The 24,951-nt window shown below is 38.5% G+C and overlaps 1 protein-coding gene across 1 annotated transcript in view; it reads right to left on the bottom strand.

Annotated features, from left to right (window-relative positions):
• The window catches only part of LOC136844982 (uncharacterized), a 24,705-nt gene extending 918 nt beyond the window's left edge, over positions 1-23,787 (bottom strand). The window contains exons 1-8 of the mRNA XM_067114477.1: positions 23,657-23,787; positions 21,533-21,666; positions 18,263-18,377; positions 17,066-17,219; positions 14,603-15,081; positions 14,413-14,502; positions 4,369-4,494; positions 2,434-2,582 (exon numbers count right to left, since the gene is read on the bottom strand). Of these exons, the coding sequence (XP_066970578.1) occupies positions 2,434-2,582; positions 4,369-4,494; positions 14,413-14,502; positions 14,603-15,081; positions 17,066-17,219; positions 18,263-18,377; positions 21,533-21,658 (1,239 nt within the window). The 5' untranslated portion in view covers positions 21,659-21,666; positions 23,657-23,787. The remainder of the gene's footprint in view (positions 1-2,433; positions 2,583-4,368; positions 4,495-14,412; positions 14,503-14,602; positions 15,082-17,065; positions 17,220-18,262; positions 18,378-21,532; positions 21,667-23,656) is intronic.
• Between the last annotated feature and the right edge of the window lie 1,164 nt (positions 23,788-24,951).

Below are 24,951 nucleotides of genomic sequence, written 5' to 3'. Positions count from 1 at the left end.
AAGGACTCCAAGTGGAAGAATCCTGGGGCAAAACTGAGCAGTCTCTGATCTTAAGAGCCAGAGCACCCACTGACCAATCTAAGCAGCTCATAACTTCAATAACTTTACACAAGTTTTTTAAAAGATGAGCCCATTCTGACGTGGAGAACATGATCTTCGCTGACGTAAATGCCGATCTTCGGACCAAATCTACCAAACTGGAGAAGTCCCCCTGGGAGGAGGCAGAGACTCCCAAGGAAGGAGCTTCCTGTGGCATAAAACTGGCATCTCCCCCAAGAAAGTCTGGAAGGAGGAAAACTGAAGGCAGCTCTACCTTGGTCCCTCTTCCTTGCAAGCCATCCTTCCACTTCATTTTAAAGCCTTTGCCGAAGAGTACCATTTTAGGTAATCTCGAGGACCCAGAAGTCTGATACTCCATTAAAAAGGCAGACACAGGCAAGGAGAGTACTGATGGAGCGAAGAAGCTTGGAAAAGTAGCAAGCAGAAATCTATAAGCTGCAGAGGGAGTATCCTAGTCCACCGCCTCTTTCTTTGTCAGAAGATATTGACGAAAAAGGCAAGTCTGCTGGAGTCAGAGTAGCCAACAGAGCCTTCTTGAGCAGGCTCAAAATACTATCCAGCTTACTCTGAATAGGGCCCAAAACAGCTGCAGACGCCTGAATACTAGAAGCAGGAGCTGGGGTACGGAGTCACTTGTGCAGACAAAGGCTCTGGGCGCTGCGCTGAAGAAATTCCAACCTAAGGAGAGGATGCAGGAACGACAATTGACGAAGTGCGATGAACAGACAAAGTTTGAAGTGCGGGCACCAATGGGCACTATGAAACCACTGGAAGCTCAGGTGCTACAGGGTGCATAGACATCCCAGGGTGCTTGGGCGCCAATGGGCGCTAAAGAACACTAAGAAACACCTTGGAGCTCGGACGCTAACAGGCGCACACCAGCTACTGATTACCCTAGTGCAGGCTAGGCCATATTTGAGATACAATTTTTTCAACTAATGATGGGTATTTTGGAACCTAACCCCATTGTAAGTAGGGAAATACCTGTAAATTCAAGTGAAATTTTATTGAAATAGAGGTACAGTTTGTTGATGCAGCACACTGCGCCACCAAATCAAAGTGGCCGGCAAGCGAGTTAGCGCAGCGACCCGGGAAATTTGAAAATTAGTGTGGAAACATTAGAAATTACTCTAGCCGAAATTTGTGCCGGATTACTGATTGTTCTGGACTACTGATTGCCGGATTAGTGATGGACAACCTGTACAAGTTTTTTCTAATAATTTATTTTACTTTACTTGTAAAATTATAATTATGGCTCACACAATATCATAACATAATTCAGTAACAAATTTCTGAGTACAGTATATTTGTTATAAAATATTTTCGAGATTTATTGAGATTGGGAGATGGAGTAACTTCTGTGAGGTATACATGTCTTTTTCTAACATTTCTTTGCAAAATTACAATTACAGCTGACATACTGTCATATAAGATAAGAACCAACACCAACAGCAATCCCTGGGTATATTTATGAGCAAATAAATAAAACGATGTCATGGGATAGGGAGGGGCAGTACATTCCCCCATCAGGTCTCAAGGCACACTAACTCCCCCTCTGTCCTGTGCTGAGCTACACAGTTGCCAAAAGTCATTTATCAACCATTGAAGTGCTATGAACATCTTTCCTGCTAAATTTATCGAAATTGTACGGCATGTAATATTAATACAGGTAGCCCCAGTTAATGGCGGGAGTCCTGTCCCCAGCCAAGTGCTGCTAACCAAAGATTGGCGAAATAGCGCAAAATCCCCACTTCCGTTAACCACAGATCAGCGCCAAAATCCCTGCTTAATGGTGTTGTTAATTAGAGATCGGCGCCATTAACCAGACTGGCATAAAAAATATGGATACTGTAATGACATTGTTAGCCAAGCACCGTAACACTGAAACGCCGTTTACCTGTTGCCACCGCTAAGCAGGGACTGCCTGTACTCATGAGTTAGCCCATCCATCACTCAAAACCTTTTATAGATACTCATATGATGATGACCGTCCATTAAGGGTTATGGAAAAACATGCAAATACCCATCATCAGAGTGAAATTCTGGGTGAAAATAAATGAGATTATGCTGAAGCAAATAAAAAAGAAGGGTGTGAAAACTTGAAAATTCTGGGCGCAAACAAAGCAAGACTGCTAAAGGTGAAAGTACAGCTGGAATGACTGCAATGCTGTCAGAGGGTGTTTTGGACCGCAGATGTGCAGATGACAGGTGGGAGTCCTCCTTCAGCTTTTGAGCGCATCTGGGAACTGAGCTGATGCACACTGAAGGCTATCACAAAGTGGTGTATATGAAACAACTATGTAGGATTTCCTATTGGACAAAGTATCTGTGTCAACATACATCAACGCAGCATATAAAAGACTTAAGACGTACCGCTTTTTGATGCTTCAACATCCTCCTCTTTTCTGGATTCTCACCTGTCCCGTCTTCCATTTTCAATATGACACCACGTATAGCAAAGGCATAGGCATTCATAAGGTCCATTGCTGCTTTTGCTTCTGATGGGGTTCTCAAAGTGTCGGCTGAATTAAAAGAAAAATGTTATAATCAAGTCTCCACAACCTACCTATGATTAGCAAACATTCATAACATTAACTCCCTAATGCTATAATATAACTCTTGTGGTGATCACCTAGAACTCAAAAAAACAGTCATACATACAACACAGAGATACAAAGATGATAAATCTAAATTCAGGAATACAGTACTGTACTCTTAGCTTGAAAACCAAATTTTAAATAAAAAAATTATCTTGCTAAGCATCACTTGAAAGAGGTTACTCAAACCATCAGAATACAGTATATCAAAATACTTCCTACCCATTTTTGTTTCATAGACACAAAGCATTGCTTGGCAAATGCTTTTTTTAAGTTTATACTTGAGAATACCTACTGACACTGTCATATGCATACTTGGGTAACTGACTGACAGTATTATCCCCCAATCATGACAGCCTAAAGTAACTGTTTTGGGGACATATGAAGTCTGCAATTAACTAACAGGTTAGGAAGGCAAGCAAAGTAGTGGTTTCTATCTATAAAAAAACTTAACAATTTACACAATTTTATTTTTGAATGCACTCACAAATTCTTCCTTTACAAAAACCAGATTGCTAGGAAAATTCAGATGGAAATCATTCACAGTTTTTAGTCGGAGAGAAAAGGTAAAGAATGTAAAAACACACCTCATTCCCACAGCCAACATAAACTAGAGCCAAGCTTTCAGCATATCTAAGTGGCACAGACTAACTGGCTGGTATTATTAGAGAGAGAGAGAGAGAGAGAGAGAGAGAGAGAGAGAGAGAGAGAGAGAGAGAGAGAGAGAGAGAGAGAGAGAGAGAGAGAGAGAGAGAGAGAGAGAGAGAGAGAGAGAGAGAGAGAGAGAGAGAGAGAGAGAGAGAGAGAGAGAGAGTGTATCTGAGTGTTCCCATGCTTACCAGTAATCAATGGAATCCTGAATGCTCTATAATAAATATGGAATGTGATGGCCTACTATTGTTATGTGAGGTTGTCTGAGAAGTCACAAATCCTCAAGTCACCACAGAACAGACACCAAAGAGTGAGCTTGGGAAGGACAGCAAGTCTATCTTTGGCATACTGGGTGGAAAAGAGTTAATCCAATCCCCCTGAGATTAGAAACAGAAACGCTCAAAAAATATGTAAACAGGCATCCACTGGTAAGCCAATAAAGCAATTTAGTGACCAAAATGCAAAGGAACTTTTAACAGTAAAATAAACTACGGTAGTTGATTTTCAGAAGCATATTTAAATTCATCTGTGTTCTACAAAATACTGAGAAGCTAAATTTACAGTTCATCAAAGATAACTGGGAAGTGGAGAAGACACTAAATAATAGATATACACTTGGATGAAGTAAATTTGCTAAAATACAGCATACCCCCAAAGATGTAGTGCCAAGATCTACTGTACTCCACTCACTTGTTACCCTCCACATGAGATAATTTGGAATTCAAGACTTGGTTTATTATTCCATGACCAGTAAAAATGGCATTTGTGAAGCAACAGTTAATACTTTGAAAACCATAAAATATACTGTTTTTTTTTTTTTAATTCTTTTCAGGGCTATGTTACACAAGGCTGAAGGCTGTCCAGTCTTTTGAAGATCCATCACTTTACCACGAATCCATCATTTTAACAAGGTCTGTAGCCATTCTGATAGTTAATATCCTTTAATCTTTCGGTCCCTAAACATCCCACTAATAAAATAGGGAGAATAAGAGAACAGAAACTGGTGATGGACACAGTAATGACCAACTTCATGCACTGAACTCAAGAAGGGAAAACTTACCTTTACAATTCTTGATATAATCATCTAAATGCATCTTCTCCATCTCCAAATTTAAGCTCGTTTGCACGGCTGCATCCGACTTTTGCTTTTCAATTGTAACTGGCATTTGAACAGAATGCATATCATCTGTAAAAGATATGAAGTATATAGATATACATGTATGTTTCCAGGATAATACTCTAACACTTTTTTACTGTCATGTAATCACAAACTATAAAACTTAGTCCAGAAAATGTTCCTTATAATGAGTTAAAAGATAGTGGAACTACTGTATATTTCTTTTGTGATATTCAATATTGTATGTAATTTTTCATTAAAAATGTTTACTAAATTGTGAAAATTATATTTTCATAATAAAATTAAGTTTCATATATACTTACCAAGTAATTACATAGCTATAGTTTCTAACTCGCACAGGGGCCTTTTATTTAAAAATCGCAGTAACGCTTCGATAGTTTAGTGTAGGTGACAAGCCCTGTCCACTACATGAGTACTGGAAACAACTTAGCAGACAACCTCATTCTGTTTGTGTCCTTATGTCCATGAGAGGGGAGGAGGGAGGGCTCTGATTCTGTAATTACTTGGTAAGTATATATGAAACTAAATTTTATATGAAAATATAATTTTCACAATTTAGAAGTCGATGGTTTCTTGAAGTGGCAAACAGGTCCAAAGTCGGTTTGTCCCATAATCCCCAAAGGTCAAGACAGACCATGGGATCCAAGGTCCACTCGGTGGGAAGGACCTGTTTCCGACGGCTTAGTTCGTCTGCCAGAACATTCAGTTTCCCCTGAATAAATCAAGTGACCAGCATCACTCGATTTTGGTCTGTCCATAGAAGATCCTTTGCTGCCTGGCAGAGAGAAAGAGGAATGAGTGCCTCCTTGCTTCCAAATATATGTCAGTGCAGTGGTATTGTCCGCATGGACTATTACTGTCTTCTTGTAGATCGTGGTTGAGAAGCACTGAAGACCTAGATGAATGGCGTTAACTCCCTGACATTGATATGAAGGTTCCTTTTCTTCTGGGAACCACGTCCCAGAAACTTCCTGACTCCCCAGAAGGGCTCCCCAGCCTAGATCAGAGGCTCCTGCATAAAAGGTCAGGTTGGGGCTCAGAGGATGAAGAGACTTTCCCTGCAAAAATCTTGCTTCGGACAGCCACCATTGGAGGTCCAACTTGATTTCCTGAGTTATGGTAAACACGACAGAGTCTGGTTGGGTTTTCCTGTCCCAGTTGGCTATGAGGTAGAATTGGAGGACACATATGGAGTCTGCCAGCTTGACGGACGCTAGAGTTCCCAGTAGTAGGCAAGACAGAGGGTGAGAAAACTATCCAGTTGATGGGCTGACACAAAACCGAAAGTCTGAGAATTGAGAATCATCCCCAAATAGAGGATCTCTTGTGTCAGGGCTAACTGGGACTTTTGGAGGTTCATTAGTTAGCCTCGACACAAGAGACCCTCTATTTGGGGATGATTCTCAATTCTCAGACTTTTTAGTTTTTATGTCCTCCAAGAAAATCACCAACTGCCCCCAGATGACCTGCAGTTTTCTCACCCTCTCGTCTTGTTCGGCCCATCTATGGATAAGCTTCTTACTGAAACCCCCTAGTGTCCGGCCAAGCTGCACAGACTCCATATGAGTCCTCCACCCCACCAAAGCCAACTGGGACAGGGGAAACCCAACCAGACTCCCGTCGATTTACTATGTACACCTCCTTTGGCTTACAAGTGCCCAGCGACCATCTCAGATGCCCATCCCCGCCTAAGCACCTGTCCACCCCGAAAGTGCCCAGTGCCAGCTCCTGGCTCAGCGCCAGCTCCGGTGCCTGGTGCCACGCACAGCGCCTGCACCAACTCACAAGTGCCCAGCACCAACTCTTCATCACCTATCACTGCTCCTGAACACCAAGTGCCCGCTTTGGATCAAGATGGAGCCACTTACGCCCATCAGGCAACAGAATAACAAGAATTTACCTGAAAGCTCCCGCCTCCAAGCCTGCTCATGATTTGTCACTGTCCCTAATCTCTTCTGAGGAAGAGGAGTTTACCCAAGACCCTGCTCCTCCTTCAGCACTTTGCAGCTCTTCTTTGCTACCTGTTGACGAGCTTTCCCTTTTTTCGCTCCAGCTGCCCCGGTCTTGCCTGCATCGACCTCCCTGATGAGGAGCCTCCCAGAGGATAACTCCAAGCTCCCCAAGATGGTTCTTTCCTCATCGTCTAGGAAGGCACTCAAAGATAAAGGAGGCTGGCTTTCTGCTAAGAGGGAGCAAGGATAGGCTTCTTTCACCCTTCCTCCCTCGTGTTTGATTAAAAGATGATACCTGTTGTACGCCACCAGGGAAGCTCCTTCTTTCGGAGTCGCTGCCTCCTCCCAAGGGGACTTCTCTGGCTTCATCAGCTCTTCCCACTGCTCAGCCTTCACTTCGATGAAGATAATGTTCTTGTTGCCAGAGCTGGGCCACCTGGTTAAGAACCTTTTCAAGGTGTTCGAGGTCTTCAGTTTCCTAGATTGGATGGTCGGAGCCCTTACCTAGAAAATCAAAATCTTCAAGGGCTTGGATGAGAACTTCACAGCAGATTGGTTAGGAGTTCTGTCGTGTGCAGACAAATTCCATCAGGGATAGCTCTTCGGAACTTGCGGCTCTTTTCTCGTTGGGAGTTCTGAAGAAGCGAGAACTTTGGTGTCCCTTCACCGCCAGAGGAGTCGCACAGTCCCAAAAGTCGGCGCTATTATTTTTGCTTCTAGAGCCCTTTCACCTTTTCCCTCAGACAATAGTGAGGGAAACTGCTTTGGACCTCCAGAAGAAGTCCACTGAAGACCTCTTGGCACAGTTTTCCAAATGCCCCTAAGATTCGTCGTCTTTGTGCTTAAGATGGTCTCTCCTCTTCAGCACCATCCCTTTCTTGGGAGCAACCTCAAGTCGCAAACCAGACCCTGCTCCAATGTCCAGTTCTCAGCCAGAGCTATCAAGAGGAGCTCTTCCAAGGACTTGCCTAAGAAATGAAGAAGTCCTTTGTGCCCCACTATGAGCCAGACTTCTCCAATTTTGGGAGAAATGAAGTCACAGAGGGACAGAACGGTGGATCGTCAATGTTCTGAAGTAGGGCTACTCCATCCCTTTTATGGAGAACCCTCCTTTGGTAACTTTTCCCACCGTCTTAACAGCCTACTCAAGAGGCTCAGAAAGCATTCATCCCTTTTGAAGGAGGTATCCTCTCTCCTTCTAAAGAGAACCATAGAAGTTGAGGATATCTGCACAGAGGGCTTCTACAATAGTCTGTTTGTAGTCCCCAAATCATCAGACGTTGGAGACCAGTCCTCAACGTAAGCGGCCTCAATCTCTTTGTAAGGAAGATGAAGTTCAAGATGGAGACGAACCAGTCAGTCCTGTTATCCATTCACCCGGGTGATTGGATGATAATGTTGGATATGCAGGTAGCATACTTCCAACGCCCTGATGAACTGGGGACTAGACACTTTATGTTCACTATACAATCTTCTTCAAACACTTTGTCCATTAGGACTTTCAGGGATGCTCCTAACTCGGAAACAGTACTGTATGCACTATGTACCAGGTTTTATTTTCTCATCGAACCTGAATTCAAGATTGGCAATGGCATTTGTGTCAAAAGCATGGGAGCCAGGCACAGGAGTAAGTGGACTGATAGTACGAGGGCTGGGAATAGGAGAAAGGGTGGGAACAGGGAAAGAAGGAAAAGCAGGACTAAAGATCTGACTTAGGTTTAGGGGTAGAATCTAGGCTAGCAGAAGCTCTACTCTTCGGCCTAGAGGCTGCCTTTCTCTTCCGAATCCTTTCAAGCTATTCATCCAGATCCTTGTGCTCATCACAAGTATTCTCTTTAGTACATACCTGCCCTCTACATTTACTGCAAATAGTATGTGAATTGTAAGTTGACTAGTCAGTCTAGTTTAACAACCCTCGCTACAATAGCGAAAACTAGATGCTCTCGAATCAGACACATCTAAGGCAAAAATGTTGACAAAACCTAATAAAAGCTTGAAGGCTCCAAACAAGCGACAATACTTCACCAAATTCCAGTGAGCATAACCAAAAACCCGATAAAAAAGCCTGCAACAAATCCACAATGTTGACTCATGAGCCTGCAGAAACAGAACAAGGTTGTCTGCTAAGTTGTTTCCAGTACTCCCATAGTGGGCGGGGGCTTGTCACCTATTCTCAAACGATTATCACGATTTTTAAATAAAGGCTGGCGTGATCCCACAAACTATAGCTATGTAATTACTTGGTAAGTTACTTATATGAAAATGAATTTTCACTGCTTTAAAAAATACATATAATGAATGCTAAACTTACTAAATACCTAATCTAGATTGCCTCTGCACGTGTACAGTAAACCCTCCATATTCGCGATCTCACCTATTCACAGATTTCCTCTATAGAACATATATACATATTTTTATTGAAAATCCGACCATTCACAGTATTTTTCACTGAGAAATATTCACTAATTACTGTATTTTCATCTCATTTTCATGACTACATGCACTTTTTGTGATAAAACTATTAAAATACTTAGGTAGTGCTCGAGTTACGATATTTCATCTTACGATAATTCGATTTTACAATGGGGTGAGCAATTAATACCGATACAACAATATTTATAAAATATTTTTAAATTTCGCACAGGCACAGGCAGCAGCGTACAATCAGGCAGTGAGAGACCAAATTACAATAGACCAGCTTCTTTTCCTCCAACTCTTTATCCCATCTTCTAGTTAAAAATGTAACAGAGAATGATAAAAGTATTGTTAATAACATTACTGAACAAAAACTGTTGTTCTGTTTATCACCAAAATCGGATAACAGCCCTTTTTAGCATTTTCAACCATTGCAATGGTAATACACAATTACCATAGGTTTATAGTATAAATGATGTTAAATAGAATGGAAGCTGATATATTTTTACATTATAAATTCTTTATTCAGTATGGATAAGATCGATTAAGAAATGTACTGCAAATTTAAGCTGCAAGTTGTAAATGAAGGAGAAAACAATGTCCAAGCTGCTAATGACTTATAAATTATCGTACATCAGCAGCATGGATGAAGCTCGACCGAAATAAAATTGGAGAAAGTACTGCATTTTAACCCTTTAGTGGACGGATTGAGCTTCAGTGAAGTAAAAACAGGTTTGGGAGGTGGACGGTTAAACTTCAGTGTGAAAGCAGAATTCACGCGACCACTGTTATGGTAATAATGATTCGAAACAAAGGTGCCAGCATTTCTATATGCTGTAAATTCACTAATGGCAACTTTTATACAGACGGAGTTAGGCCAGTATCAGTAATGCTTATGACTTCAGGGGGAAAGGTACTGCATCTCTCTCCACGAGTCTTTTTTGTAAATTTGCTTGTAAATATACGAAGGTTGTTGTTGTTTTTTGTTTTTATCTTTTACGATAGTATGTCGGTTGTAAATATAATTTTACAAATTGCAAAGAAATATTAGAAAAGTATGTAAAAGTAAAAAAGTTATGAATCTTCCTTCTCGTAAATTTATGTGAATATTTTTCAAATAAATATGCAAAAATTTATACTTTTTATTTCTTATCTGTTTTGCTGTTGTGTGAGCAGTAATAATTTGGCCGAAATCCAAAAACTTATTAGAAAAACATACATAAGTTGGTAAAATTTACGAATGTCTTGTAAATGAGGCTCCACAAGGGGTTGTAAATAGTCATTTCAACTTCTGCAGAAAGGTAAGGTACTTTTTTCGAATTTTTTTATTTATACAGTGTGAATGCACGTGTCATTCTCTTTTCCACTGATGTGATTTTTTTTTATTTTGCCGACCTCAAAGTTTCTGCCTGGGGTGCTGTACATTGATAAATTATGACGTCCCTAACCCCAAATGCCTATTGGCGTATCATACATCGAATAAAATTGTCTGCTGGGTGCAGTGGACGTGCCGATAAATCGACTACAAAAAATTTCAACCCTCAATCAACTTCTTTTGACTTTGACTGAAATGGTCGAAAAACGCAATTGTAAGCTAAACTCTTACATTCTAGTAATATTCAATCATGTACCTTCATTTTGCAACAAATTGGAAGTCTAGCACAATATTTCGATTTATGGTGAATTTTTGAAAAACTTTTTCTTACGAACGGAGTGGTAGCTCAGCCGGTATTTCAAAATTCTTTGTCATTTTGTTGTAATTTTGCACTGTTCTATGTTAGCCGTTACATAAAGTTTTATATATGAAAATGTGCGCAAATTCATGTACAATACAAAATACAACCCATGGTTGTTACTTTTATCAGTTTGGAAATATTTTCATATAAACCACAATAACTGCTGTGTTTCAACCTTCGTCAACTTTGACTCGACCGAAATGGTCAAAAAAAACGTAATTTTAAGCTAAAACTCTTACGATCTAGTAATATTCAATCATTTACCTTCATTTTGCAACCAACAAAGTCTCTACACAATATTTCGATTTATGATGAATTTCTCAAAAAACTTTTTTCATACATCGGCGCCAGAAATTCTCTTCACCGTTTACGCAATGTTTGCACTGTTTTATTAGTCGTTATTAAAGTTTTTATATGGAACATGTAGTAATTTCATGTAGAATAACAACCAAATAACTCATGGTTGTAGCTTTTATCAGTTTTGAAATATTTTCATATAAATCACGATAACTGCCAAAATTTCAAGCTTTGGTCGCTTCTATTCGACTGAAATGGTAAAAACCCAATTATAGCCCAAAAAACTCTTACATTCTAGTAATATTCAATCAAGTACCTTCATTTTGCAACAAACTGGAAGTCTTAGCACAATGTTTCGATTTATGGTGAATTTCTGAAAAAAAAAAAAAAAAAAAAAAAAAAATTTACTGCCTGGCTTGCGTAACTCAGCCAACATCTCAGAAACTCTTTCGTCATGTTGTCGTAATGTTGCATCATTTTACATTAGTCATTTACATAAACTTATATATGAAAATGTGCACAATTTCATATGAATACAACAGAAAAAATAGCTCATGGTTGCAGCTTTTATCAGTTTTGGAATATTTTCATAAATCACGATAACTGCCAAAATTCAACCTTTGGTCAACTTTAACTCAACCGAAATGGTAAAAACGCAATTGTAGCTAAAAACTCTTACATTCTAGTAATAATCAATCATGTTTAACTTCATTTTGCAATAAATTGGAAGTCTCTAGCACAATATCTTCGATTTATGGTGAATTTCTGAAAAACATTTTCACGTCTGCGCGGTAACTCCGGCCGAACATCTCAGAAATTCTTTCGTCTCGTTGTCGTAATATTTGCACCGCTTTATATTATCGTTACACAAAGTTTTTATATATGAAAATGTGCGTAATTTCATTAATACCATAAACAAAAAATAAGTCATGGTTTTAGCTTTCATCAGTTTTGAAATATTTCCATATAAATCACGATAAATAGAAAAAATTCGACTTTATCAACTTTAACTCCACCGAAAATGGTCGAAAACTGCAATTGTAAGCTAAAACACTTACAGTCTAGTAATATTCAATCAATTAGCTTCATTTTTCAACAAACGGGAAGTCTCTAGCACAATATTTTGATTTATGGTGAATTTTGAAAAAAAATTTGTTTACGCCCGTCATATTTAATGCATGCATCATTTTGTGATAATATTTTTCTGTGTTGTTGCACGTTTTAAATTTGTTATATACCAAAATCATCGCAATTTAGTGTACAATACAACTAAAAAAATTAACCTTAATAGCTTTAACTGCTTTATTTACAGCGATTTGTATACAATTATATACGAGTTTTTTTTTCGCCGTCATATATTCCAATATTTATGATAATTATATTTTTTTTCAGCCTGATGGCCACATCAAACTTCAGGCAATGGCAAAAAAATGAGCCAAAAATGAACCTCTTTAATCTTAAATACTCAAGCGTGAAGGTGGGATTTTGAAAAACTTTTTTCCGCCCGGGCGCTAACTCACCGAACGCCTCGCATACGGGAGAGACGCTTTTGTAAATAGGGCTTCATGCAGCGGGTTATGCTATTCAAACTACTGGGCATGAAAGAACACATATTACTGCTGTTTTCACGCCGATAAAAGATAGATACTTAAAGCTTGTATTATGATGAAATCAAGAGAAAATAGCAAACGGAATCTTGATTTTTTCCACACAAAACAAACATGCCCCCAATTGGCCAGTCGCCAACGTCATCTATTAATGAAAAAAAAAATAGCTAAATTAATTTATGACAATATGTATTTAAGTTATATTTCAACTTAAAAACACTTCATATAACGAAAAATATCATTGTCCCATATAAATAAAGTATCTAGAGATTCATTTGCACTAACTACAAGCAAGAAAATGGCTCTGAACTGAGTTAAATGTGGCAAAATAATCTTATTGTGTAATCGATTTCCAAACCCAAACATTGACAGCAATTTATAATACAAAAGCAATATGAGAATATATACAATATTACTGGATACAGCATAGTAAAGCATAACTTTTTAAAAGATCCATGGAAATGATGTGCATTCATTATGTTGATGTTTGTATAACACGATGTTAATATGTGAATATCGAGTACAGTACAATATAGGCTAGGCTACAGTATATGTATACGATATACTATAGTGTAGGCTAAGCCTTGTTTGTTATTCAATTTCTCTTTATACTGAATTATTGAAAGTCAGTCTGCACTGAACCTGCAGAATTAGCTGACACACTAATTACTGTACTGTATATGTATAGAGTATACTGTGTAGTGTAGGCTAGGCTACCATATATGCATAGATGGTACTGTTTACCCTATTGTAGGCTAGGCTATATTCAAGATACGATTTTTTCAACAAACGATGGGTTTTTTGGAACCTAAAACCCATTGTAAGTAGGGCAATACCTGTACATTATTAGCACACTTTGTGTATCTAACAATTCACTTGTAAACTTTTTCTTGGTCCTTGTATCCCACATACTGCTTTTAACTGTTATTCCCAAACTTATAAGACTGGTGTTTTTAACCAACTCAAACCACAGGTGCATACTCACGCACACACAATCCTACTTGCCTTAATCTTCCCCTGCAAATACTTCAATTGTCTTTCTTTCTCCTGAAGTCCCCGTTCTTCCCCTACAAATACTTCAGTCGTCTTTCTTTTTCCTGAAGTCCCCTTCTTCCCCAGAAATACTTCACTTGTCTTTCTTTCTCAATCAGAATCTTAAAGTATGTCTTCCTCTAATGTTGTATCTGTAATGTTATGACTAACATTCCTACAGTTACCTCTATCATTTTTACCATTACACATAGCAACAGTTAATGTTTATATATTATTTGGAACCTTTCCCCCTTCCTGACATACCTTACAAATCTGGTCAGCCATTCATTCAAAATTTTACTACCATATCACACATACATCATCTTACTTTGAATCTAAGAATTTCTAGCATCATTCAAATGTTCAACATCTAAACTTCCCTCTTGTATCAACAGTCTCCCATAATCACTTTCAAAAAACCCATTATCAATTTCCTAACAGATCTTTACGTATCTATATGTAACAAGGGTCACAAGCAGTTCACCAGAAATAGGCGAGTTTTACCATACATGAGTTTTGGACAGCCTCAATGAATCTCGGACTTAATTCTTAACGAAGTTTAGTATTAAAATCTTTTATATCAAGTCATAACTGCTCTCAGTTATAATTACTCCTCTAAAGATGCTTGAAAAATTTATATCCGTCAGGGCTACAAGACAACCACACATTATACTGACTGATAAAACTTTAGCAGCAGAGGTTCAAAAGCCATTTAGTCTTTCCTATTCGAGAAAGTCCAGTGGTCATTGAAAAGCAATGGCTGAGTAAGTAAACCTGATTTCATGAGTGTTAAGATTACTCACTGGAACCTTTTACACTTCCAATTACAGCCATTCAAGATGCTATTTACTGTACTTTATTACTACACCGCAGTAATTCAGTATCTTAAGTACTACATAACAGTAACTCAATAAATGATAACTGAACCTGGAAAAGCTGGAGGGGAAGGTGGTTCGCTCTTTACCCACACCGGAGGTGAAACATGTTCAGCCTTTATCTGCACTGGAGGTGAAACAGGTTCAGCCTTTATCTGCAATGGAGGTGAAAACAGCCTTCAGCCTTTATCTGCTCTTGGAGAAAGAGGTTCAGCCTTTATCTGCTCTTGGTTTTAAAACAGGTTCAGCCTTTATCTGCACTGGAGGTGAAACAGGTTCAGCCTTTATCTGCACTGGAGGTGAAACAGGTTCAGCCTTTATCTGCTCTGGAGGTGAAACAGGTTCAGCCTTTATCAGCACTGGAGGTGGAGATCTATTTCTGTAGGATGACAGATCTTCAGAATCTCTGATCCTTAGAAGATCTGGTGATAAAGGTTCTCTTTTAATCTTAAAAATAGAATTTTCATCCATTCCTCTCTTTGGAGATGTAAGTCGACTTTCTGATGCACTACTGCTGCTAGACCAATTCCTTCTACGCTCTTGCACAGGAGAAGTAGAAGCACTTTGGCATCTACAAGATGGATAACAGCTTTGGTGTATCCAAGGTGGAGAATGGCTGTAATCTCTACTATGAGATGGAGATTTCCCAAAATATCCCCTTCTTGGTGAGATACTTCTAGATCTACCTTCGGATGGCCCAGGTGTTGGAGAGTCTGATGAACTGGAAAACAGAAAAAATATGATGCTCTTTGAAAACAATTTACTAAATTTACTCTTATATACATTTTTTTTTTTAACAACACTTCCCAATTATTACCACTCAATAATTCAACATGACCACTTTGTTAGCTATTCTCCAGTCTCATATAGCTGTCTTAAAGGGTTTCTGGAGATTGCATTCCTTAAAAATGAGATAAATATTTATTTTTCATCATACAAACCTATCAGTTTACATGAGCCTAAGCCTATGGTCAACAGTTCCCATATCACACCAAAGGAGAACAACTTTCACCTGGTCAAGTATATACCTCTAATGGTGACTGTAGTCACATCATCCACTGTTTTTTTCACTCACTAAAAAAAAGAATACAGGGTTTGAAGGCAGTCCCTTGCAATAATTACAAAGGGGTCGGATAGCCACCTTCTCCACTGTACATCCAGCAAGATGCCTTTCCAATGGCTGTCTGTCGATACCTGGGACCAGCAACAAGCTCGACTGAAGGGGCAACTACCTGGGAACTTCCCACCAGCCTCCATTGGACATCAGTATGACTTCTCCCAGGTTCAGGGGAGTATGACAGTGACTTACGTCTAGGAGAACTGGTGGGCTGGATAATCACCTCCTCCACTGCACAACACTTTACATTCACAAAGTTAACTTCTTTAAGTCATACACGAGACTGGCAAGGCCACGGGAAGGAAGCGAGGGAACCAGGTGTGGGAGCAAGTGGAGAAAAATAACGAGGGCCAGTAGCAGGAGAGAAAATTAATGCAGGAAAAGAGTTAGCGCCACAAGAACACTTTGGGCGCTCGGAGCACGGTTCCCAGATGTCGAGAATGGCTACTCTCCTTAAAAAAGGCAACTAAAATTAAAGCACAATTTCTCTCCTTATTATGTACTGCCCTTACATTTTTTCAGTTCTCTGCAAAGAAAAGTTCAAGTTGATGTTCAATTTGTCCTTTACCAACAACAGTTTGAAGTATACAGTATACCATATATGGAAATATCTCAATTCCTATCAAATGTTATTTGAGACTTGCAGATATGCATTTCAATACTGAAAATATCGGTCCAGTAGTGAACACAATATTTGCGTTGATTATGCTACTTGGAGAAGGAAAGTTAACCTTTACCGAAAATAGTTGCAGTACACGAGTACCATCATACAGACATATTTCAAATCCTATCAAACATTATTTGAGTCTTGCAGATATGCATATCATACCGAAAATAAGTCAGGTGGTGAACACAATTTTACATTTATTACGCTACTTGGAAAAGGAAAGTCAACCTTTACCGACAGTAGTTTGAAGTACACAGAGTACCATCATACAGATATCTCAATTCCTATCAAACACTGAGACTTGCAGATATGTATTTCATTACTGAAATATCGGTTAAGAAGCAAACACAATATTTACGTTTTATTACGCTAATCAGTAAAGGTGGTAGCGAACGCAATGTTTATGTTTAATCAGTAAATTACGTAAATGGTAGCTAATCATATGATTGTTCCTATGAGCTGCCAAGATTCAAGAATTCTGTTGGATCTGATTGAGACTCATTTATAGTTACTTTCACGATGTCTTTACACCAAAACACTTCACAGAATAACAGTTCCCCTGAAGGAAGATATATTTTCATCATCATGCGTCTCATCATAAAATACTAAAGCACACATTGCTTTTGTAGGGTTTGGCTAATGAACTTTGTTCTCTGGGGGGGGGGGGGGGGATGAGAGAGAGAGAGAGAGAGAGAGAGAGAGAGAGAGAGAGAGAGAGAGAGAGAGAGAGAGAGAGAGAGTGCAATGCAGCATGGGGATAAAGAGAAGTGCCATAAAAACCCTGCTACAAATAGTACCATAAGCAATGACCACACCTACCCACCAACCTGCACACATTGTCTAGCAAAGAATTTCAGTTGAAAAGATACATATGAATGCACAATATCTGGTGTTTGACTTCAATAACCACACAATACTTACCATTGCTCTCTCTCAATTTTGTCAGAATCTCCTATGTCTTCTTCCATTTGAACTGTCATGTTTTCTGATCCATACAAGCCCCTCTTGAATTTGTGGTTATACATTCTTGACGCAACCCCTTCTCTTTCCCACTTGAATGGGTAAAACTCGTCACCTGAAAGAAAAGGACATTCTCATTGAATTAGTTGACTCCGAACAATAAAAGTTCCCAGTTACAGGCAAAATATCACAATTCAGTACTGTACTTTGTCTGAAAAAAGTAAACCTTACTGCTGAAGTACAAAAACTGGACAGCATTTGGTCAGTCTTGCATGAGCATAAGCTACAACACTTCATGATGTGCTCAAGTCTCCATTACTAATCCCCCCTCCTTTCACTTTTCTTGTAAAAATTATTTATCATAAAAGCAGTTGCATGAAATAACCTTGTGACCCTTCTAGACTCTCTAAAGGCTCACCCAAAGTACTTGTTCATAAAATGAGACCTGAAAACTGGAGATAGGTCAAAGTGAAAAGACTAGACAGTCAGTTATGAACAGACCAAAGGAAATAGATGAAAGTCAAAGGTGGCAAGCAACATAACAGCCTAAGAAGGGATGCTGCAAGGAACCAAAACGAACAGTGAGGTATTCTCTATAAACCAAGTCTCTAGTGCTGGAACTAAAACACCTTACAAGACAAGCTACTTTTTTAAAGTCAATGACATACTTTACTATCATTCTATCTATATTGCCCTCATAATTCTCCTATTACTCTGGCACAACAATAATTCAAAAATAATTTTACTAGCAGTACTGTACTTTACCTCTATAGAGAAAAGATTATGAAAAACACTCAAGATGAAAATGATAGTAATGTTTTGCTAAGATCTCACATATTAACATTTTCTCTCAAAGTCCAATATATCCATATGATATCATACAGTAAATCTAGCATTTCATCAATACTAAATTTCTGACACCTTAAATAACCAGAATCACAAAATATAATACAACCTTGCCTGCACTGTTTGTGGATACTCCAGCACAGTGGGTTCTGGTTACAGTATGCTTCAAGTGGCAAGCTTTTAAATCTAATATATTGTGTGACTCAGTTGTCGAATTTGTAACTGTCAAAAACTAAATAAGATCAGTAAGGCCACTCAACTCTCAAATATGGTACTTTCAAATCATTTTGTGGGATGATAAAAACTGCTTACCTTTTATGGTCTTAATGGCATCAACATTAACTCCTTCATCCTGTAAAAGTTTCTTTCTCAATGCCTCCCTCTCATTTGGATTAAGGACAGAACTTCCCAAGACACAGCAACTTCTCTGAAATAAAAAAAGCAATGTTTTTTTAACATAAAACAATTTTCACACTCACTCTTTAGTCATAAAATATCCTACTTCTGTATCCTTCCAAGTTGCAGATGATGATCCAAATTAAAAAAGAATTCCGACAACTAATACATCTAGCCACCATGCTATCATTCTTGAAAGCTTATGCTAATTCTCAGATTGGACCCATGCTAGGAAAAAGATTCATGGAAAAATGTAAACAGAAATCACTGTACACTGAATACGTCCCTGTTTCACTAGATGAATTAACCAAAACCAAGGTCACAACAATGAAGTTAATTCAGGCTGAAGCCTTTCAATCGCTAAATGGAAATAATGGTGATGCCAAATGTGTCAGGAAAAATAGTCGTCTGTATAAGCTAGATCCTTTTATTGATGTTGATGGATTAATTAGAGCAGGTGGCAGGATACAGAGAAGTAATTTTGATGTCCATGTCAAACGTCGAGGAGTTAGACATGAAACCCTTACAGAGAAGATGGCTGATTTACCTAAAGATAGGTTAGAAATATCTTCTCCATTAATGTATAGTGTAGTTGACTAGTTTGGTCCATTTGTAATAAGAGAAGGCAGAAAAGAGTTAAAAAGGTATGGTGTATTGTTTATATGCATGTCAACCAGAGCAACACTGTACATATAGAGACTGCCAATTCCCTCAGTACCGATTCATTTTTTAAATGCTTATAGAAGATTTGTATGTAGAAGAGGTGTCTATACAATTAAGGCCTGATCAAGGCAGCAAATTTTATTGGTGCTCAACATGAACTTAAAAAGGGGCTGAGAGAAATGAATACTAACAAGATTAAGCATGAGCTATTGAACGACCATTGTGATTTCATGAATTTTAAGATGAACCCACCCCATGCCAGTCACATGGGTGGAGTCTGGGAGAGACAAATTAGGTCTGTAAGGAGTGTTTTGAATGTCAGATTATTTGATCACAGTAAAATTCTAGATGATGAATCCCTAAGAACATTCATGGTTGAGGCTGAAAATATTGTGAATGGATGTCCATTGTCCACTGACAACCTTACTAATCCCTTGAGCTTAGGACCTCTGACTCCTAATCATTTTCTCACAATGACGTCAATGGTAGTTTTACCTCTACCTAGAAATTTTGTAAAGGAAGATTTATTTGGTGATAAAAAATGGAAAAAATTACAGTATCTGCTCAATCAGTTATGGCACAGGTAGCAAAAAGAGTACTTAAATTCTCTTCAAATGCACAGGTGGCAAAGGGAGTACTTAAATTCTCTTCAAATTAGACAAAGATGGTCAAAACCTCAGAAGAATGTAAAAATTGGTGACACAGTAGTATTAAAAGATTATAATCTACCTCACAATCAATGGCGCTATTGTTGTGTAACAGAAGTCATGCCAGATGAGACCAGACATGTCAGAAAGGTTAAGTTAGTCTTGTCTAGATGCTAGGGGTAAACATAAGATTGTCTAGATGCTAGGCGTAAACATAACAAGGTTGCCACAGTTTCAGACAGGCTTATTCAATCTGTAATATTACAGTACTGTTAGAAGGTAAACCAGGGAAATCCCCATCATGGAGCACCTAACTATATATATTTTTTATGTAATACAATATATGTATCCTTGTATTATTTCATTTTATACCTCAGTAGTATAGCTTTATTATGTAAACTGCTCTCACAATTTAGGGGAGCCATTGTAGCTGAAGCTACACAGCTATGTAAGACTTTGTGAGAAGCATCACCAACTTGTGATGGGTGGCTTCTTCTTAATGTTAAGAAACATCACCATCTTGTGATGGGTGTCTTTTCCTTTTAAAAAGCCCGCCTGTTTGAGAGAAGCGGCTTGGTTAGGGGAAGAATGAATGCCATAAAGGGCCCAATTTATGGTAAGATATTCTCTTATTATTGTTTGTAAACTCGTTTGTATTCATCAATTGTTTGTACCAACTTAGTACCGAAACATAAGCACTCAAAATTGTTTATTTCTGTTCCTACAGTTATCTTCACACATGGGCCATTGTTAGACAAAATAAAGATGAGAATAACAATCTGTCTCTCTTTGGACCGTGAAGCCTAATACATAAGGCAACATCATGGCACACTAGAAGGCAGATGGATGAAAACAAAGTCAAAGGTCTACCACAAGAATTGTAATGCAAACATCTTGTTGGCATGCGCATGGTAAAGCACTGCATACACACTGGATGAGTGGGCAATGTACCTCGACTCCATGAGGTTCAAGAGAAGCATAAGCTGAGTACGTCCCCTCGAAGAGAAAGGGTAAACCACTGTCATGTTAAAACAACACTTGATCTGTAGTAAACCACTAGCAGACCTGGGTGTAACATGAACACAAGCAAATGTATCCTCCCAGTACTTGTGACTACTGCAAAGAATTATCCCAGCACTTGTGACTACAGCAAAGAATCATCCCAGCACTTACGACTACTGCAAAAGGAGGCCTGCCACACAAACCCTGTCTCTACTTGTGCACAGTCTGACAATCATATACATACTAAAGAGGGGGTAATGCTGACTCAACTGCACATGCCCCAAGAAGCACCTTGTTACCAAGTTCAACAACTGTCTGGCATATGCTGAAGGATTCAGCTATATAAAAGGTGAAAGTTTTTATTTCCAAACAAACAAGTGACAGATTCAATGATAATTTGGGGCAAGGATGGTGAGCAGTTTTGATATTTTTATTTCTGATCTTGTCCACCAGATAACATTTTACAATGCTTTAACAAAGAGCCACTGAACCAAGGAAGTAAGACATTAAAGAAAGGAAGTTCACACATGTCAAAATTAACAACAATGTAAAACATAGACCTCGCCATACTTGATGAGCTAAAATATATGATCTACTTAAAACCTAAATTTTAACTAGTCCTTCAGGGCAGTGAACTTAAAAGTCCTGTTTTAAGATATTACTTGATAGCTAGCTAGTAGTACATCCAAAGACAGCATCCTACGCAAAGACTTGTTCCCATGAATAATAACAGTACAGTAGTCTATTAACATTACACAAACCATACAACGAGCACAGAATAAACCCTTCAATGTATTAAAAGATTTCAACTTAGAAACAGGAGAGGCCGTGACCAAAAGCGAATTATATTAAAAGTAAACTTTCTAGAACTTACAATATATTTCTCTGTATGTTTTTTTCCTATAAGATGATGATACATAATGTCAATTTTTCCATGAGCTCCGCAAAGTATACATTTGTAATACTGGTTTCCTCTCCTATTGATGTACTCCTCCACCATCTGTAACCCTGTAAGGAGAATACACTAAAACCAATTACAGTATTCTAATCTGATGGCATGTGTCTCACAATTTCCTTAAAATCTACTTAAGACTACTACAATATCACTCTCCTCTTTCACTTCCCAATAAAGGTGGTTATGTCTTATGACAGAACACAGCAGGCGCCAGGCATTCTAAGGTTCCAGCGACCTCTCTCCAGGCTCCAGCTTAGTTTTGACATTGCCATACTTCCTCTGTGGCCTCTAACTGCTCAGTCCGATTTCCTTTACTTACTCTTCTTCACCCTATGAAGAAAAATCCTCAAAGCCAACCATATAAAAGACTATATATGACTTTCTGGTATAATTAAACTACTATAATTAATGTATAGATATCAAATATAGGTATTCATGTACACTTTTACTATTATTTTACAGAAACAAGTATATTTGTTACCCAAGATATTTCATTCGTGTTGAACCATTCATATATTCTTATAAGTACTGTAAGATCACTAGCTGAATTATGCAACGTGGCAACATTGTATTTTAGCAGACAATACTTTTGTCTTTCCCTCCAAGCGTGATGCATAAGATAGCCCGTGGTCACTGACGAGTGACGAGCATCGGATCTTATCCTCCGCTCTCTCATTTGTTCACGTCTCTTCATTAAATGGGAGTGGAAAGAATCTACTTTTTCATTCATCACCCTTCAGTGTGAAGGCATTACATGTTGCAGTGAGACATCACATTACATTTAACAGCAATCTTTTACTCTTTTTGCCCTTTTAGTGGAGGAAACAAAACTTTTTGAAAAAATAAAAGGCCGAAATCTTCCAACGCAAGTTTCTTAAATAACTTTACTATATTTTTGTTCCAGTCAACCTTTGCATTTGTCATGATGTTAATATTTCATCAAAAAACCATATTTCATTTTACTTAACAGTTTGCTATCAGATGCAATAGATCTTGAAATCTGAATGCAATCTTAATGGATGACAAGTATACTGATCTGCACACATCTGCTAAATAGAAAAGCTTGTGCAACTTTGGGTAAAATTTAATCTTCTTCAATAATAATAATATCCCACATCTTGTTAGTGCTGTTGTTTGATAACCACTAGCATGTGCCATGCCTCCACAGAATCAGTGTCCACACTGGTTCCTCTTTCTGTCAAACTGGGGAATACTCTTCCTGGTACTATTACTTAGGCCTAAGCTTTAAAGAAGCTGTACTGACTTCAAGGCACCATGCAACATTGGCTTAGTTTTCCTCCCTCCACCACAATTTTCCTAAATTGTTAATTGTTCTTTCATTGCTTTATCAGTTATTTCAACTCTATTTTCTTTTATTTCACTTTTACTTTGTCTTTTAGGCTTTTCCAAGTGTGTGTGTGTGTGCCTGTTAATTTTCCATCAATAATTAGCAAATTAGATTTCCTCACAGTCTTCAAACACCATCTCATTCAAAAAAAGTATTAAATGACTTCCATGCAGATTTAACAGAAAAACATCATCAATGTAGGGTAAGTAGATTCACCCACCAACTCCCTCAAAATCCAGCCCAGCATGAACAGAAATGCAACTACATTCCTATAGTAATGCAACGTGATCAAAAGCAGTCAAAGAGCTGGAGAGAAATTTTAACACCAGAGGAGACAATGTGTTACAAATACTGTATCACATTAGCAACCCCATCAGTCAAGTTAAGAAGTGTGTCTTGTGTGTCAGCGTGCTGGAAACACTCATAAAACCTCTGCTAACACTGATTAGGAAGATGCCAAACCAATGAAAGGGTAATCAATATTCCAGAGGAATGGATACTTTGAAGAATGTCAAGAATTCAAGGTACTGTAAGGAGAAGACTAAGATATTATTATTATTAAAATAGTTTAACCAAACCACTGAGGAGCTAATTAGAGAAGACTATGAAAATTAGATGCAGTCCTGAAGACCATAAACAGGTTAGAAGCAGATAGTAAATACTTTACTCATACAAAAAATGTTAACAGCACTTACCTAAGGGTACTATACGACTGTTCAAAAGCCTGTGGTGAAGTGAATCACTGGCATAATTACTGGCTCTGGCAGTGAAGGATGATCCTGATGCTCTGTTTTTCTTATCCAGATTCTGAACAAATAAATAGAATTGATAGAAATGAAGTTTTCATAATAAAACTAATATTGTAATACTTACCTAAACGCCTGGGTTAGCCCTGGTCACTGACCAGCCGAACTATATGCACATAATTTTACCCTGGTAATTAAATCGTCAGCATTACCAATGCTACAGGGAAAAATCTTGTCAAACGAGTTACCTGAGGTAACTTGACAACGCTTTGCTACAAATACTGGCGACAGAGCCGACATCCTAATTGAGTCACTCACTATCAAAAATTGAAGTGGGGAGGAGGGTGGGAATCATTCACGTGTTCAGGTAAGTATTACAATATTAGTTTTATTATGAAAACTTCATATTGTAATACACTCCCTGAACACCTAAATTAGCCCGACTAACAAAATTTTAACGGAGGTAGGATCCATCTAATTCAGACCGACCTGTCAACGGAGAATAAGAAAGTAACTCATTAGCAACCTACTATGTGTAAATGTATGTCACCATATCAATCAATGCTTTTGGTGAAGAGACATGCTGGAGGGAGACCCATCTAGGTTGCAGCACCCCCTTTTAACAACACAGAGATGGTGGCTCACTGGTCTGCTCTGCATAGGATGTCTGTTTAGTCCTTACACTCACCATATCAATCAATGCTTTCAGTGAGGAGACATGCTGGAGAGTACTTTTGATCATCCAGACAGGTCAGTACTGTCTTGGTCTGTCGACCTCCCCATGTGGCTCTTTTCAGAACCTCTCATGTATGGAGGAGTATGATGAACCTCCCCATGTGGCTATTCAGAGCCTCTCATGTATGGAGTAGTAAGATGAACCTCCCATGTGGCTATTCAGAGCTCTCAGGTATGGAGGGGAATGAAGCAGTGTGCCGAGCCGCTGATCCTCCAGGACCCAACGGTCGACGAAACAGAAGTATTCAAGCGCCAACAAAAAGCCTAGCCTACTAGAAAACCCCTTGGACTCTCGTATGAAATTATCAAAGTCTAAGATATTTAAAATGTACTAAACTAAGTTCATGGATTATACTATACTGCTGCCTAAGATTCTAATGACTAAAAGGAATTCCTCTATCTGGTTAACCTGAGAACCTCCACACTAAGAGAATACCACCTCAGCTAAAATGAACGACCCTAGATAATAGAGTTAGCCACTAACATGGACTAAGAGAATAACCCTCCAA

Source organism: Macrobrachium rosenbergii, chromosome 13 (assembly GCF_040412425.1).
Source record: "Macrobrachium rosenbergii isolate ZJJX-2024 chromosome 13, ASM4041242v1, whole genome shotgun sequence".
In the NCBI taxonomy this organism is placed as follows: domain Eukaryota; kingdom Metazoa; phylum Arthropoda; class Malacostraca; order Decapoda; family Palaemonidae; genus Macrobrachium; species Macrobrachium rosenbergii.
Note: the sequence above shows the minus strand (reverse complement) of the source record. Positions and strands in the feature narration are given on the sequence as shown.